Here is a 13,078-nt window from a genome sequence, read left to right as displayed (position 1 = left end):
ATTCTAATTGCCTTGTCGTACAGATGGGGGATCTGAGGGCCTGTTAATGGCAGAGTCAGGACTCGGACCCATGCCTCCATGGGTACGGAGTTCTACACCGGTATTAAGATGTTTAAGAGTGACAAAAAGGGGATGGGGATGGCATTCTGGGCAAAAAGAATGGCATGGACAAATGAAAACTTTAGGAGTGAGATGGGCTTGGTGGTAAGGAGGCCTAGGCCAGAAGGACAGAAGAATGGGAGAGGGCAGCGAGGTGGGCAGGGTGGAATCATGCAGGCCTCAATTACCAGACTGAAGTCTTGGGGGCCATGGGGAGCCATGGAGGGTGTGTGAGCAGAGGAGGGACACAGTCCCATTCATAGTTGTAATGACCCCTCTGGGGTTTGTGTGGGCTTCCCTGGGGACTGAGCCTCGGAAGTCTTAAGAGATCTGGTTTGGGGATCTTAGGGAATCCTCACCTCAAGGAACCCACTCACCCTGAGCCAGCAGCCTTGTCAGCCCTGCAGCGTTTATTGAGCACGGCCTAGACACTGACAGGAAGGTGACGATGGAGTTCACAAATTGACCTTGTTACCCCCATGCTGGGGCCTCTCCTCTTCCCCTTCCAGCAGCTGAGGGAACTGAGAAGCAGAGTGGGGGCTGGAGAGGGAACTGCAGAACCTCTCTGGGGCCTCAGGGATGGTCTTTCCCTGTCCTCATTCCTCAGGTTTGGGAAGACTGAGGCCAGGGAAGAGCCAGAAGGCCGCAAGTCACCTAGAAGGCATCATGCTGGAGTTCGGGGCATCAAAGGCTCAGCACCTGGGGAACACATACTCCTCTTAGTCCAGCGGGCCCCGGTACACGGACTGCAGGTTGCAGTAGACAGGCTGGGAGGAATGGTCGGGGCCCTCGTAGTTCATGTAGAAGTCGCTGTCCTCTGATGAGTGAGCCCTGTGGAAAAAGAGAGATGTGAGGGGAGGAAGGACTCAGAGGGTAGGCATGTCAGCTTTGAGAGGTAAAGAAAGTTCTGGGCGACTGAGTCCCTTCCTACATTTACATATGAGGAAACTGAGGCACGGGGCAGTGTTCTCCCAGCCTCCCAACCTTCTCTGAGGAAAGGAGGTGGGGGCCAGAGATTCAGGGAAGATTCCATGGATTTAGCATTATAACACTGTGGTCCAAGGACCTCAAGCCCATGATCGAATTATTTACTTCCTTAAAGTTGAGGCAGTTGCTCATTTTTTTACTTTAAAATCTACACTTTGGTTTCTTTTCTTTTTTAAAAAAATTATTTTATTTTAAGATTTTATTTATTTATTTATGAGAGAGAGAGAGAGAGAGAGAGAGAGAGAGAGAGAGAGGCAAAGACATAAGCAGAGGCCTCCCGCAAGGAACCCGATATGGGACCCGATCCTGGACCCTGGGATCACGCCCTGAGCCAAAGGCAGATGCCCAACCACTGAGGCACCCAGGCATTCCTCTTTTCTTTTCTTAAGATTTTATTTATTCATTTGAGAGAGCGAGAGCGCATGAGCAGGGGGGAGGCAGACAGAGAGGTAGAAGTAGACTCCTTGCTGAGCTGGGAGCTGGACCCCAGGACCTGGAGTTCATGACTTGAGCCCAAGGCAGACGCTTAACCATCAGGTGCCTCCCCACCATCCACCGTTTTTTTAAAGATAGACTTCGGTTTCGTCTTGAAAAATCAGAAGCTCTAGTCACACCAGCCACATGAACGCAAGTGGCTAGAGCCAAACCAGTGTCCCTTCAGCTGGGAAATGTTTTTACTAGGTTCTCCGAAGCAACTGACTTTGCGGCCTCAATATAGAAATAAATTTCTGAGTCTCAGTTTCCGCATCCATAGAATTGGTCTGGGAGGAGGTAGCTCTTAGCAAAGTCTAGCTATGTATGGTGGACAAGAACTCCACCCCCCACCCCCACCTCCCCACGTCCCGGGGAAAAGCTCTCCTGCCTCTGGAACATCCTAACACTACCCTGGACTCCTCTGGTGACAAAGGCTACTTTGGGCAAGTGGAGTCTATCATTCATTCATGCTTTAGAATGAATCACTCCAAACACATAAATGCTCGTATAGGGATAGACAGGACTGGGAGTCAGGATCTGTTTCCTACCTCTGCTTCGGACTCAGTGTGTGACCTTGGGCAAGTCCCCCCTCTGCCTCCCAGGGCCTCCGTTTGTACAAGGAAAATGTATAGTGGGAATGGCAGATCCAATTCTAAACAATGTTTTTGGAGGAGACTGGTCCTGAGGCTTTGGTGACAGCAAGGCAGAGGGGAGCATCACAGCGCAAGCTGCCTTAGTGGGTCTAATTAGTGCCTTCAACTCCCTCCTGCAGACCACTTCTGCTTTTGAGCTGTATTTGCATCTGTTTTGCATATTCTCCTATTTCTCACCAACAGCTTCCCCCCAGCCTCCCCACTTTGTGGATTTCCCTGTCCACACCCATCCATGATCCTGTTCCATTCCTGCTCAGATTCCCTCAGCTCTAATGTTTTGCCTTCTCAAAACTGATTCACAGAAGATTCTCCATTCTCCTCCACCTCCAGGCCTTTGCCCCGGCCTGTGCTGTCCCCTGCAATTCCTTTCATTCCCTTATCCAACCTGGAAAAGTTGAAGCCATCCATCTAAGTCCAGCCAAACCTAGAGGTGTCAGGGCTTTGGGGGGGGCGGGGACACAGCTTTCTTAGCATCTCATGTGTCAAAGGGACATGTGGAGGGGCGCCTGGGTGGCTCAGTGGTTGAGCGCCTGCCTTTGGCTCAGGTCATGATCCTGGGGTCCTGGGATTGAGTCCCCACATCGGGCTCGCCACAGGGAGCCTGCTTCTCCCTCTGCCTGTGTCTCTGCCTCTCTCTCTGTGTCTCTCATGAATAAATAAATAAAATCTTTTAAAAAAGCAGAGGGACCTGTGGGAGGGGAGCCATCCCCACTGTATAAAGACTGAAACAGAGGCTCAGAAATAGCCCTGGGTCACACAGGATCTGAGCCTAGACCACTGACTATTGTTGCAAAGCCCCTACTCTGCCTGGAACACTTGCCTCCTCTCTCCCCATACTGGGCAACCAGAAACTCAGTTTGCGGGTCAGGAAGGAAAACACTTGTCTCATGTACAGGAACTTGCTTAATTCTTATCCCAACTCTGTGAGGTGGGGCTGTTATTATTCCCATTTTACAGGTGAGAAAACGGAGGCCCTGAGGTAAAACTACTTGCCCAAGATCACACAGACTACAACAGGTAGCCCAGGGGTTTGAACCCCGGCCATCTGGTTCCAGAGTCTTGGAGGCAGGTGTGAATCACTCACCCATGTTCGGCCCACTGGTGCCCGGCATCTGGCTGGCCCACAAACACATTCTCATAGTCGGGTGTGGAGAGTCTGGGCTGGGCAGCCACCGGGGGCTTAGGGCTGAGTCCCCGGCTACTGTACCTTGGCTGCTTGCCAGCAACAGACCTAGAACCATCCTGAGCAGCCCATGTTTTGTCCAGGTCCTGGGGACTGGCCATCCAGCGTCCCCGAAGTCTCCAGGCCAGAACTAGGCCAGCAATGGTGAGCACGAGGAGCAGGGTTCCACCGGCCACCAGTGCCACGATGGTCAAGGACAGGCCAGAGGAGCAGCTAACCTCCAGGAAGGCAGACACATTGTGCCAGGCACCGGTGGCTGTGTCCTGGCACTTCGGAGGCTCTTGGCCAGAGCAGTTGTTCTGTCGGACCTGGTGCCAGGATTTTAGGACACAGCTGCAGTCAGCCTTCAGGTCAAGTTGACAGAGCATAGCCAGGTCCGGGTCCACGCGGTCCAGTGAGTTGTTTGTCACATCTAGGACCTGCAGCTTTTCCAGGAGTTTAAAGAAGAGCAATGGTAGCTCTTGAAGATTGTTGCCAGACAGGTCAAGGTAAACCAGGTTCCTGGCCTGCAGAGAGTGGTTCTGGGGCAGTCTGAGGCCTTGGCCACTGAAATTCAGGCATGTGGCCGTGAACTCCATGGTCCAGTTCACGTCCCCGGAGGACACGTTGCAGGAAAGGGCTTGGCTGCCTGGATTCTGCAGCAGCAGTGGCAACAGCAGCATCCACACCAGGGAGCCCTCCATTCAAGCAACCTAGACAGAGAGACACCAGAATCTAGGCCCAGACCTTAGCTTGTGGTCACCTCGCCCTCACCGCTCCTGTTGTATTATTGTCATTGTCGTCGTTGTTGTCTCAGAGTGGCTCAGGCTGCTTCTGAAATGGTACAACGCAGGCCCTCGCTTGCAGCCTCCCTGGCTGGCTCTGGCCTCTGCCTCAGTCGCCCCCTCTGGGGAATGGGTACAGAATCCCAGTGCCCGCAGGTTCTGGGAGGCCAGAAGACCCGGCCCAGTCATCCCCTCCCCTTCTCCCAGAGGAGCCCCTTCGGGTCAATTCGCCCATTCCCCTCAAGCGTGTCCCCCGCCCCACCCCCACGCCCGAATATTTCGGGCGCCCTCATTGGCCAAAAGGAGACCATATGCAAAATAAGCGGTTGCCCCCGGAAACGGCGGGGTCACCGGCCTGCTAATTCTTTCTCCCAGGACTGCGGGGTGCTGCGAGTCTTGGGCTGGGGTCGGACGCGGCTGCTGAAAGGAACCCCGTCCGATCTGGCTTGAGGTCTCTGCCCGGATCCCGGCTCTAGTGCCCCGGTCCTACCTTTCGGGTCCCACCGCCACGCTGTTGCCTGGGCGGCGCGGGAGCTCGCGGAGCTCACCTGGACGCGGGGGCCGAGGTGGTCAGCACCCGCCTCGGATCCGCGTGGCCCGGGGCGCTCCTCGGCTCAGGATCTGCACCCAGCGACTCAGGGGAAGAGGAACTGGTGTCCGGGTGCAATGCTGAGGGGGAAGAATGAAGACACAGAGACCCGCCCCCCTTCAAGGCCTCCGGCCGGGATTCTCACGGGAGGGGGAGGGGCGACCTGCTTCTCTGTTGCTGGAACCCAGAGACTGCATGTCCCCCATTAACACCCCGACAGACTGCTACCTCATCAACTCGCTTCCTGGTTGTCAGCTCAAATTGACGCCCAACCCACGCATTCGTATGTTCGTTCATTCAACCAGCGCCGGTGCTGGACTTCCAGAAGGCCTGAGTGTGGCCGGGTTCTGGTGGAGCACCCAGTCTTCAGAGAGGTCACAGCGGGACACAGACACACACAGTCCAGTGGAGTCAGGTCAGGTCAGAGGGAGCGACAGAGTCCAGGAAGGCTTCTTGGAGGAGGAAGCATTAGGATTGGGGCTTCAACACGAGAGTAGGGTTTTGCCAAGGATTCCCAAAACCAAGCCTTTGACTCTCCAAGCTGCTAGCCTCCCCCACAGACTCAGAGCTCCTGCTCCATAGGGCTGTGAGGAGGGTTCCCTGGGGAAACGTTGAGTCTGGGGCTTGGAGGATGAGTCACAGGAGCTGGCAGAAACAAATGCATGGCAGATTCCAGGCAGAGGTCACAACAGGAGCAGAGGCCCTGCAGCCATGGCTGGATGGGTCAGTGTGTTTAGGAGTGGAGTGGCTGGAGTGGGCAGACCAAGAGGAGGAACTGGTGGTGTGGGCAGGGGGTGGGCAGTGCAGGCTCAGAAGCCAGACTAAGGAGTGGGGCATTATTCCCAGGGACCACGGGGAACCAAGGACGACGTGTGAGCAGTGGAGGGGTGTCATGTCAAAATATTCCCCCAGGCAGCCCGGGTGCCTCAGTGGTTTAGCGCTGCCTTCAGCCCAGGGCCTGATCCTGGAGACCCGGATGGAGTCCCACGTTGGACTCCCTGCATGGAGCCTGCTTCTCCCTCTGCCTCTCTCTCTCTCTCTCTCTCTCATTAATAAATAAATAAAATCGGGATCCCTGGGTGGCGCAGCGGTTTGGCGCCTGCCTTTGGCCCAGGGCGCGATCCTGGAGACCCGGGATCGAATCCCACGTCGGGCTCCCGGTGCATGGAGCCTGCTTCTCCCTCTGCCTGTGTCTCTGCCTCTCTCTCTCTCTCTCTCTCTCTCTCTCTGTGACTATCATAAATAAATAAAAATAAATAAATAAAATATTTAAAAAGAAAATAATCCCCCAGAGTGAACCAGTCTTGGAAGTGGGGGACCTGAGGAAGAGGCCAGAGTTCCAGAGGAGGAGGAGGGGTGCCTGAGTCAGACCCAGAAGATAATAACAAGAGTAGATTAAGAAGGGTGGGCTAGGAGAGGGTCTCAGCCTCACTGGGGTGTCCTGGTGTCAGGAAGACCAGGTTCGAATCCATTCCAGACCCTGGCCCACTGTGCAACTTTAACCACTCTGTGCCTCAGTTTCCACATCGGTAAAACGGGATAAATGCTAAGAGCTTTCTCCTTGACTGTGGGAAGCTACAGTTCACTCCCTGGTGCTTTCTGGTCTCCTCAAACTGTGCCCCTTTCCACCTTCAAACTCAGAGGAATGACCAAAGGTTTTGAACTGAGACTACAGAAAGTTGAAAATTGTTGCTTCAACACACTCAAAAGTACTCATCCTCTCTCTCTTTTTAAAAAGATTTTATTGATTTGACAAGAGAGAGAGCACAGTGAGGAGGGGGTGGCAGGCAGAGGGAGAGGGAGAAGCAGGCTCTGCGCTGAGCAGGGAGCCCAATGCAGGGCTTGATCCCAGGACCCCCGGACCATGACCTGAGCTGAATGCAGATGCCTAACTGACTGAGCCACCCAGGAGCTCCAATGGTACAGAAAAATTGCAAATCACAACTCTGTGGTACCAGTGCCATTTATTTTCCGCTATCAGATTGGCAAAACTTCAAAAGGATGCTAATGTTCGGCAGGGCTGCGGGAGCATCTGTGGCGCTGTCCCAGAGGAAGGTATGCTGACACAGGCCACCGGGGTTACAAACACTTGTCCCTGCTGACCCAGCCTCCCACTTCTGGGATGCTCCTGAATAATTCATGTTTACAAAATGACAAGGGCAGCAGCAGCATGAGCTAACTGATGAGTGGGTAAACAAAACGTGGCTCATCCATACAGCAGAATGTTACTCAGCCATAGAAAGGAACGAAGCCCTGATACCAGCTACATCGTGGATGAACTTTGAAAACATCATGAAGAGTAAAAGCAGCCAGTCACAAAAGGCCACATAGCCTGTGATTCTATTGATATAAAACGTCCAGAACAGGTGAATCCTTAGAGATAGAAAGCCGACTGGTGGTTGCCAGGAGCTGGGGGGAGGGCCTATTCAGGGGGATGGGGTTTCCATTTGGGGCAATGGAAATGTTCTGGAACTAGATGTAGGTGGTGCTTGCAAAACACTGTAAATGTACTAAAATTTCACTGAATTGTACACTCAAAAATGGCTAAAATGGTAGATTTTGTGCGAAGTGTATTTTGAACAATTTAAAACAGGAGGGAAGGCAAAAAGATGGCAGAGCTAAGAGATGATTCATTGCATGTTGGGAGATGGGGGTGATGGGGAAGGGAAGCAACCTGAGGGATTGGTTAGATGAATAACAGCTCCTCCTTCCTGGGGGATGCCTCAGAGTCATAAAAACAAAATGATAGATCTCTATGAACTGATAAGGAAAAACTCATTCATCTTTTTCCATAAACCTTTATTAAGTGGCTACTGTGTGCCAGAGACTGGTCAGGGAGCTGTGCCTACAGCCCTGAACAAAACAGACCAAATCCCTGTGCTTGTGGGGTTCTCGTAGCAGTTGGAGAGGTTGGCAACGTGTAGGATCGACCGAGAAAATATGGAGCAGATGGAAAAAGTAATGCAGAGAAAAATAAAACAAGAAGCAAGCAGGCTAGGTGGCAACTCTTTTTTTTTCTTTTTTCAAGATTTTATTTACTTATTTGGAAGAGAGAGTTCAAATTTGTGCATATGTGCGAGGTGGAGGGAAGCCAAGCTGGTCCTGGGGTTGAGCCCTGCATTGGGTTCCCTTGCCTAGTGGGAGCCTGCTTCTCCATCTCCCCCTCCCCCTGCTTGCACTCTCCCTCTCTGTCTCAAATAAATAAGTAAAATCTTTAAAAAATAAAATAAAACACCGAAATCAGCCAACAAGCCCACATAAAGACACCCTGGCTTTCGGGATAAGAGGGACGGAGCAGGGGTGCCTGGCTGGCTCAGTGGGTTAAGCATCTGCCTGGGGCTCAGGTCATGAATCCAGTGTCCTGGGATGGAGTCCCACACTAGGCTTCCTGCTCAGCGGGGAGCCTGCTTCTCCTTCCCTCCCTGCCCCTGCTCTCTTTCCCTATCTCTCTCAAATAAATAAAATCTTAAAAAAAAAAAAAGGAACAGAGGGGCAGCAGCCACCCTCAGGCTGGTGTGTGAGTGGATATCCCCCATGTCCCACACCCTGGGAGGAGTTAGTGGCATCCAGCCCTCTTAGAATAGGAGGAAATGAGGAAGTGCCAGACACCCGGTCTGTGTGTGTGTGTGTGTGTGTGTGTGTGTGTGTGTGTGTGTGTGTGTGTTTGGGGTGGAGGGAGGTAGGCTTGGGGTCTGGGATAGTGGGTTCTGGAGGTGGTCTGGGGGACCTGAGGGACCCAGAATCTGGAAAATTTAGAGGGGTCAGGAGTTTGGGAGGCCTAGGTCCTGGGGTTTGGGGGTTTGGAAATGCCTGGCATGTGGTAAGGTATTGGGGTCTGAAGCACGGGGCCTGGGAGACCTGGGGTCTGGGCCATTCTAGCTGCCACCCGAACAGGTCGTGTCCAGGCTATGGGAAGCAGGGTAACCCCGGGCTTCACTGCCTGAGGGGGACCAGAAGCTTCCAGAGGGCACACCTCCATACTCCCCCTCCATCCTGCCTGACATGCTCTTGAGCCTGGACCTGAAACAAGCCTGAGTCCCAGGCAGGGCCAGTCCCTCAACACAGAGACTTCCAGAGGTCCTTAGGGCCACCTAGAGACCTTCAGAAATCCCCAGAGATGTCTAGAACAACTCAGATTCCCCAAGCCCCCAGGTTACCCAGAGGCCTTCAGAGATCTTCAGAGACCCCCCCCCCCAAATAGCCACGAAAACATGGGGCCCTCCCACAAAGACAAAGATAGAAATACAGAGTTCCCTGGGATAACCCAGATCCAGGGCCACCAACCTATGGCCTCCTCAATATAGCCATATATGCCCAACTCCCTCTGACCCCCATGTACCTACCTGTACTGGGTGAGGCCTCAGTCCTGCCCCTGCCCCCAGTATTCCCAAGATTGGGAATCTGAAGTGGGATCAAGGGTTTGCCCTCCCCCACCATCTACCTCTCCTCCTATTCCTGGGCTCTCATACTTATCCCTAATCTGCCCTTCTCTGGAGCCCTGATTCTCCATGCGGCCAGAGGTTTGGGGCTCAGGCCCCAGGCCCTGTCCTGCCTGCCATTTGCATTCCCCATGCTTCAAAGTGCAGCCTTTGAATGCCAGACTTCTGTCCCAGCCTGGAATCTGGCTGCCCTTAGGGTCCTGTCTCACCTGGGAGAGGAGGTAGGGCAAGGTGCCAGGCAGCCCAACCCAGCCCAGAAGGCCCAGATCTAAAGGCCTGGGGATCTCAAGGTGTCCAAGGGGGCTCTGGAGCCAGCAGGTCAGGACCAGAGGCAGGTGTGACAAGCCAAGGCCGGGCTGGGTACCCAGACAGTAGGCAGACACGGCCACCCCAGCCAGGCGAGCATCCAGCCAGCGATCACTGAGGTCTAGGCCTCACCTTCACCTCCCCGTGACCCAGGACCGCCACCTTAATCTCTTTAGGACTCGCTTCCTCCTCCCTAAAACAGAGACAACGAAAACCACTCTGTGGGGCCGCTGTGAAGAAGGGCTGAGAGTCAGATGTGAAGGTGAGTGTGTGCCTGGGACGGGGGTGGGTGGTGGTGGTGGTGGTGGTGGTGGTGGGGAGGTGGGGCGGTGGGAGGGGGTGGTGCTAAGACGCAGGAGGTGGGGAGAGGGGTAAACGCGCGGATCCATCCAGGCACAAGCATTGACTTCAGAAGGTTAAGGCTGGAGTTTTAATGGTGCGGAAAGACCCTGTTTGAAGTCACTTGGTCCCGTCGGTTAGAGTAAAATTTTAGATGCCGCTGAACGCTGTTGTCCGCGGGGTGTCGTCGGGTGGGGGTGGCGCAAAGCAAACGTGGCACGGAGCGCTGCGGTCTCGCTGAGCACGTCCACCTGCCGGCTGCTTAGCCGAGGGCTGCTGGGGCCGCGGGACGCCGCGCTGCCCGCCCACAGGGCTCCCCTGGGAGCAGCCCGCGACCACAGACGGAAGGCGAGCTGCCTGTGGACGCCTCAGCTGCCTCCCACCTCAGGTAGGACCTCTCCGAGGTGCTCTGGGCGCCCCGGGCCCCCTAGGAGACCTGGCCCTCGGAGCCTGCTGCCTGGCGCCCCCTGCAGGGCTCCTCGTCTCTGCTCACCCCGACCGGGGCTTCCAGGGGTGATTCCCCCGTCCCCCCCACTGCAAACAGGCTCTCAGATTCTGTTCTTCAGGCCTGCTTCTCAGGGACCCCAATGAAGATAGGTGGAGTGACTGACTGGGACACCGGGCTGGCTCAGTGGGTGGAGCATGCAATTAATTAATTAATTAATTAATTATTTTAATTTACCCATTCATTTGAGAGAGAGAGAGAGCGCGCGCGCGCGCGCTCGGGCTCTATCCCCAGGACCCTGAGATAGAGACCTAAGCTAAAATCAAGAGCCCATGGCTAAATGGACTAAGCTACCCAGGCAGCCAGAGCATGCAATTCTTGATCTCAGGGTCGTGAGTTGGGTCCCCACATTGGGTGTAGAGAATATTTAAAATAAATTTAAAGAGGGGCACCTGGGTGGCTCAGTGGTTGAGCATCTGCCTTTGGCTCTGGTTGTGATCCTGGAGTCCTAGGATGGAGTTCCAACTCGGGCTCTCTAGAGGGATTCTACTTCTCCCTCTGCCTATGTCTCGCCTGTCTGTGTCTCATGAATAAATACAATCTTAATGATAAAAGAAAATAAATTTAAAAAATAAACTTGGGGCAGCCCCGGTGGCTCAGCGGTTTAGTGCTGCCTTTAGCCCAGGGTGTGATCCTGGAGACACCCAGGATCGAGTCCCACATCAGGCTCCCTGCATGGAGCTTGCTTCTCCCTCTGCCGGTGTCTCTGATTACTCATGAATAAAATCTTAAAAAAAATAAAAATAAACTTAGAGACAGAATGTAATCTTCACCATAGCCCCCTGAGATAGGAACTGTCATTACCAGTTCATAGGAACTGATAAGACCCCTCCTCATTTTACAGGCAGGGAAACTGAGGCATGGTGTGGTTGAGTAGCTTGCCCAAGGCTCAACAGCAACTGAGGGTCGGCCCAGAATCTGTGTGGTTGACCATTAGGCTACTCTATGCGCAAACACCAGATGCATTTGCATCGATCTGGAAGGGTCTGCAGAGCCATTCCAGGGAACACAATGAATCTCATGTGGCTCCTGGATACATGGATTTGGACTTGTGTTCATGATAGTGATTGCCTGGGGCTGTGGACTAAGGAGGGTATTTTGTTTTGTTAGGTTTTGTTTGTTTTTGCTAACAATTCATTCATTCCTCAAATATTTACTGAGTGCCTCCTGAATGCAGCAACACTCCTGCTCTTAAGGAGCTGATGTTCCAGGGGGAGGGCACCACGAACAGTAAGTTACCAAATTTATTTATTTATTTATTTATTTATTTATTTATTTATTTTATTATTTTTAAAGATTTTATTTATTTACTCATGAGAAACACACACAGAGAGAGAGGTGGAGACAAAGGCAGAGGGAGAAGCAGGCTCCCTGTGGGGAATCCAATGTAGGACTCAATCCCAGGAACCCAGGCATCATGACCAGAGCCAAAGGCAGATGCTGAACCACTGAGCCACCCAGGCATCCCTAAATTACCAAATTTAAAAGCGGTTAGGAAATAATAGCTCAAGAGAGAAAAAGTTAAACAGAATGTGGGAGATTTGAAGAGCAAGACGGGGTGGTTCACAATTTTAAAAAGGTTAGTCAAAGAGGAAAAAAATGCAGAAAAGAAAGGGGAGGAAAAAAAGGATGTGCAGGTCAGAGTTCAAAATGGGAAGTTTTGGGGGTGGTAGGGGAACTGGGTGATTTTTTTTTTTTTCTCCTTTTTTACTATGAAATAATGCAACGCATAAAAATGTAAATATATATCTGGAAGCCGACTTGGGGAGCATGGGCAAGGTCAAGAGAAGCTGACAACATTCCAAGCTTGAATCTGGAGGTCTCAAGAGCTGTTCCAAAGGGGCAACAGGGTGAGGCCTGCAGGGACCCCGCAGGAGTTGGTGCTGCGAGTCTCTGCTGTCCTCGTGTGGCCATACTCGGGATTGCAGGTCCTGGGGGTTCCCCGGCCCTTCACACCACCAGACTCGGCCCTGGCTAGGGAGGATGGTAATGAGTTTGTGTCACAATCAGGCTGAGACCCCTAGGGACACTGGAGGCCTCGGATCCCAGCACAAAGGGAACAGTGGTAATTTTTAATTCATTTGGTTTGCAACAGGTATTTATCGAGCTCCTGCTGTGTGCCAAGCATTGTTCTTTGCACTGAACAAAATATTCAAATTCCTGGCCCTGGGATGCCTGGGTACTCCGTCGTCGGTTAAGTATCTGCCTCCTGCTCAGGTCATGATCCCAGGGTCCTGGGATTGAGCCCCACTTCAGGGTCCCTGTTGAGTGGGGAGCCTGCTTCTTCCTTTCCCTCTGCCACTCCCCTGCTTGTGCTCTCTCCCTCTCTCTCAAATACATAAAAATCTTTAGAAAAAAATAAACAAAACCAAAAAACAAATTCCCTGCCCTCCTGGACCTCATGGATTACTGGGGACATGGGAAATCAATGTGCAGGGCAGCCCAGGTGGCTCAGCAGTTTAGCACAGCCTTCAGCCCAGGGCATGATCCTGGAGACCAAGGATGGAGTCCTGACTCAAGCTCCCTGCATGGAGCCTGCTTCTCCTTCTGCCTGCGTCTCTGCCTCTGTCTGTGTCTCTCATGAATAAATAAATAACTTTTTTTTAAAAAAAGAAAGAAATCAATGTGCAAAAACAAAATTTTCAGGAAAAATCCAGCACAACCCAGGTTGGAGGGCCTCTCTGAAAAGACATTGCTGGAGCTCAGGCCTGAAAGATTAAGAGAAGCAACCCATGGGGAA

General features: G+C 52.8%; 1 protein-coding gene across 2 annotated transcripts; it reads right to left on the bottom strand.

Annotated features, from left to right (window-relative positions):
* Positions 1-504: 504 nt before the first annotated feature.
* Positions 505-4,784, bottom strand: LRRC25 (leucine rich repeat containing 25). Of its 2 annotated transcripts, none has more exons than XM_055344242.1 (3): positions 4,709-4,784; positions 3,298-4,088; positions 505-930 (listed from the first exon to the last, which is right to left on the bottom strand). In XM_055344242.1, the coding sequence occupies exons 2-3, from the start codon at positions 4,077-4,079 to the stop codon at positions 819-821; spliced, it is 894 nt and encodes a 297-aa protein (XP_055200217.1). In that variant the 5' UTR covers positions 4,080-4,088; positions 4,709-4,784; the 3' UTR covers positions 505-818. The 2 variants fall into 2 exon arrangements, with proteins under 2 accessions (XP_055200217.1, XP_055200218.1); XM_055344243.1 differs by having other exon boundaries at positions 4,651-4,773.
* Between the last annotated feature and the right edge of the window lie 8,294 nt (positions 4,785-13,078).

This window comes from Nyctereutes procyonoides, unplaced genomic scaffold (assembly GCF_905146905.1).
Source record: "Nyctereutes procyonoides isolate TBG_1078 unplaced genomic scaffold, NYPRO_anot_genome, whole genome shotgun sequence".
Lineage (NCBI taxonomy): Eukaryota > Metazoa > Chordata > Mammalia > Carnivora > Canidae > Nyctereutes > Nyctereutes procyonoides.
This window is presented reverse-complemented; position numbering and strand designations above follow the sequence as displayed.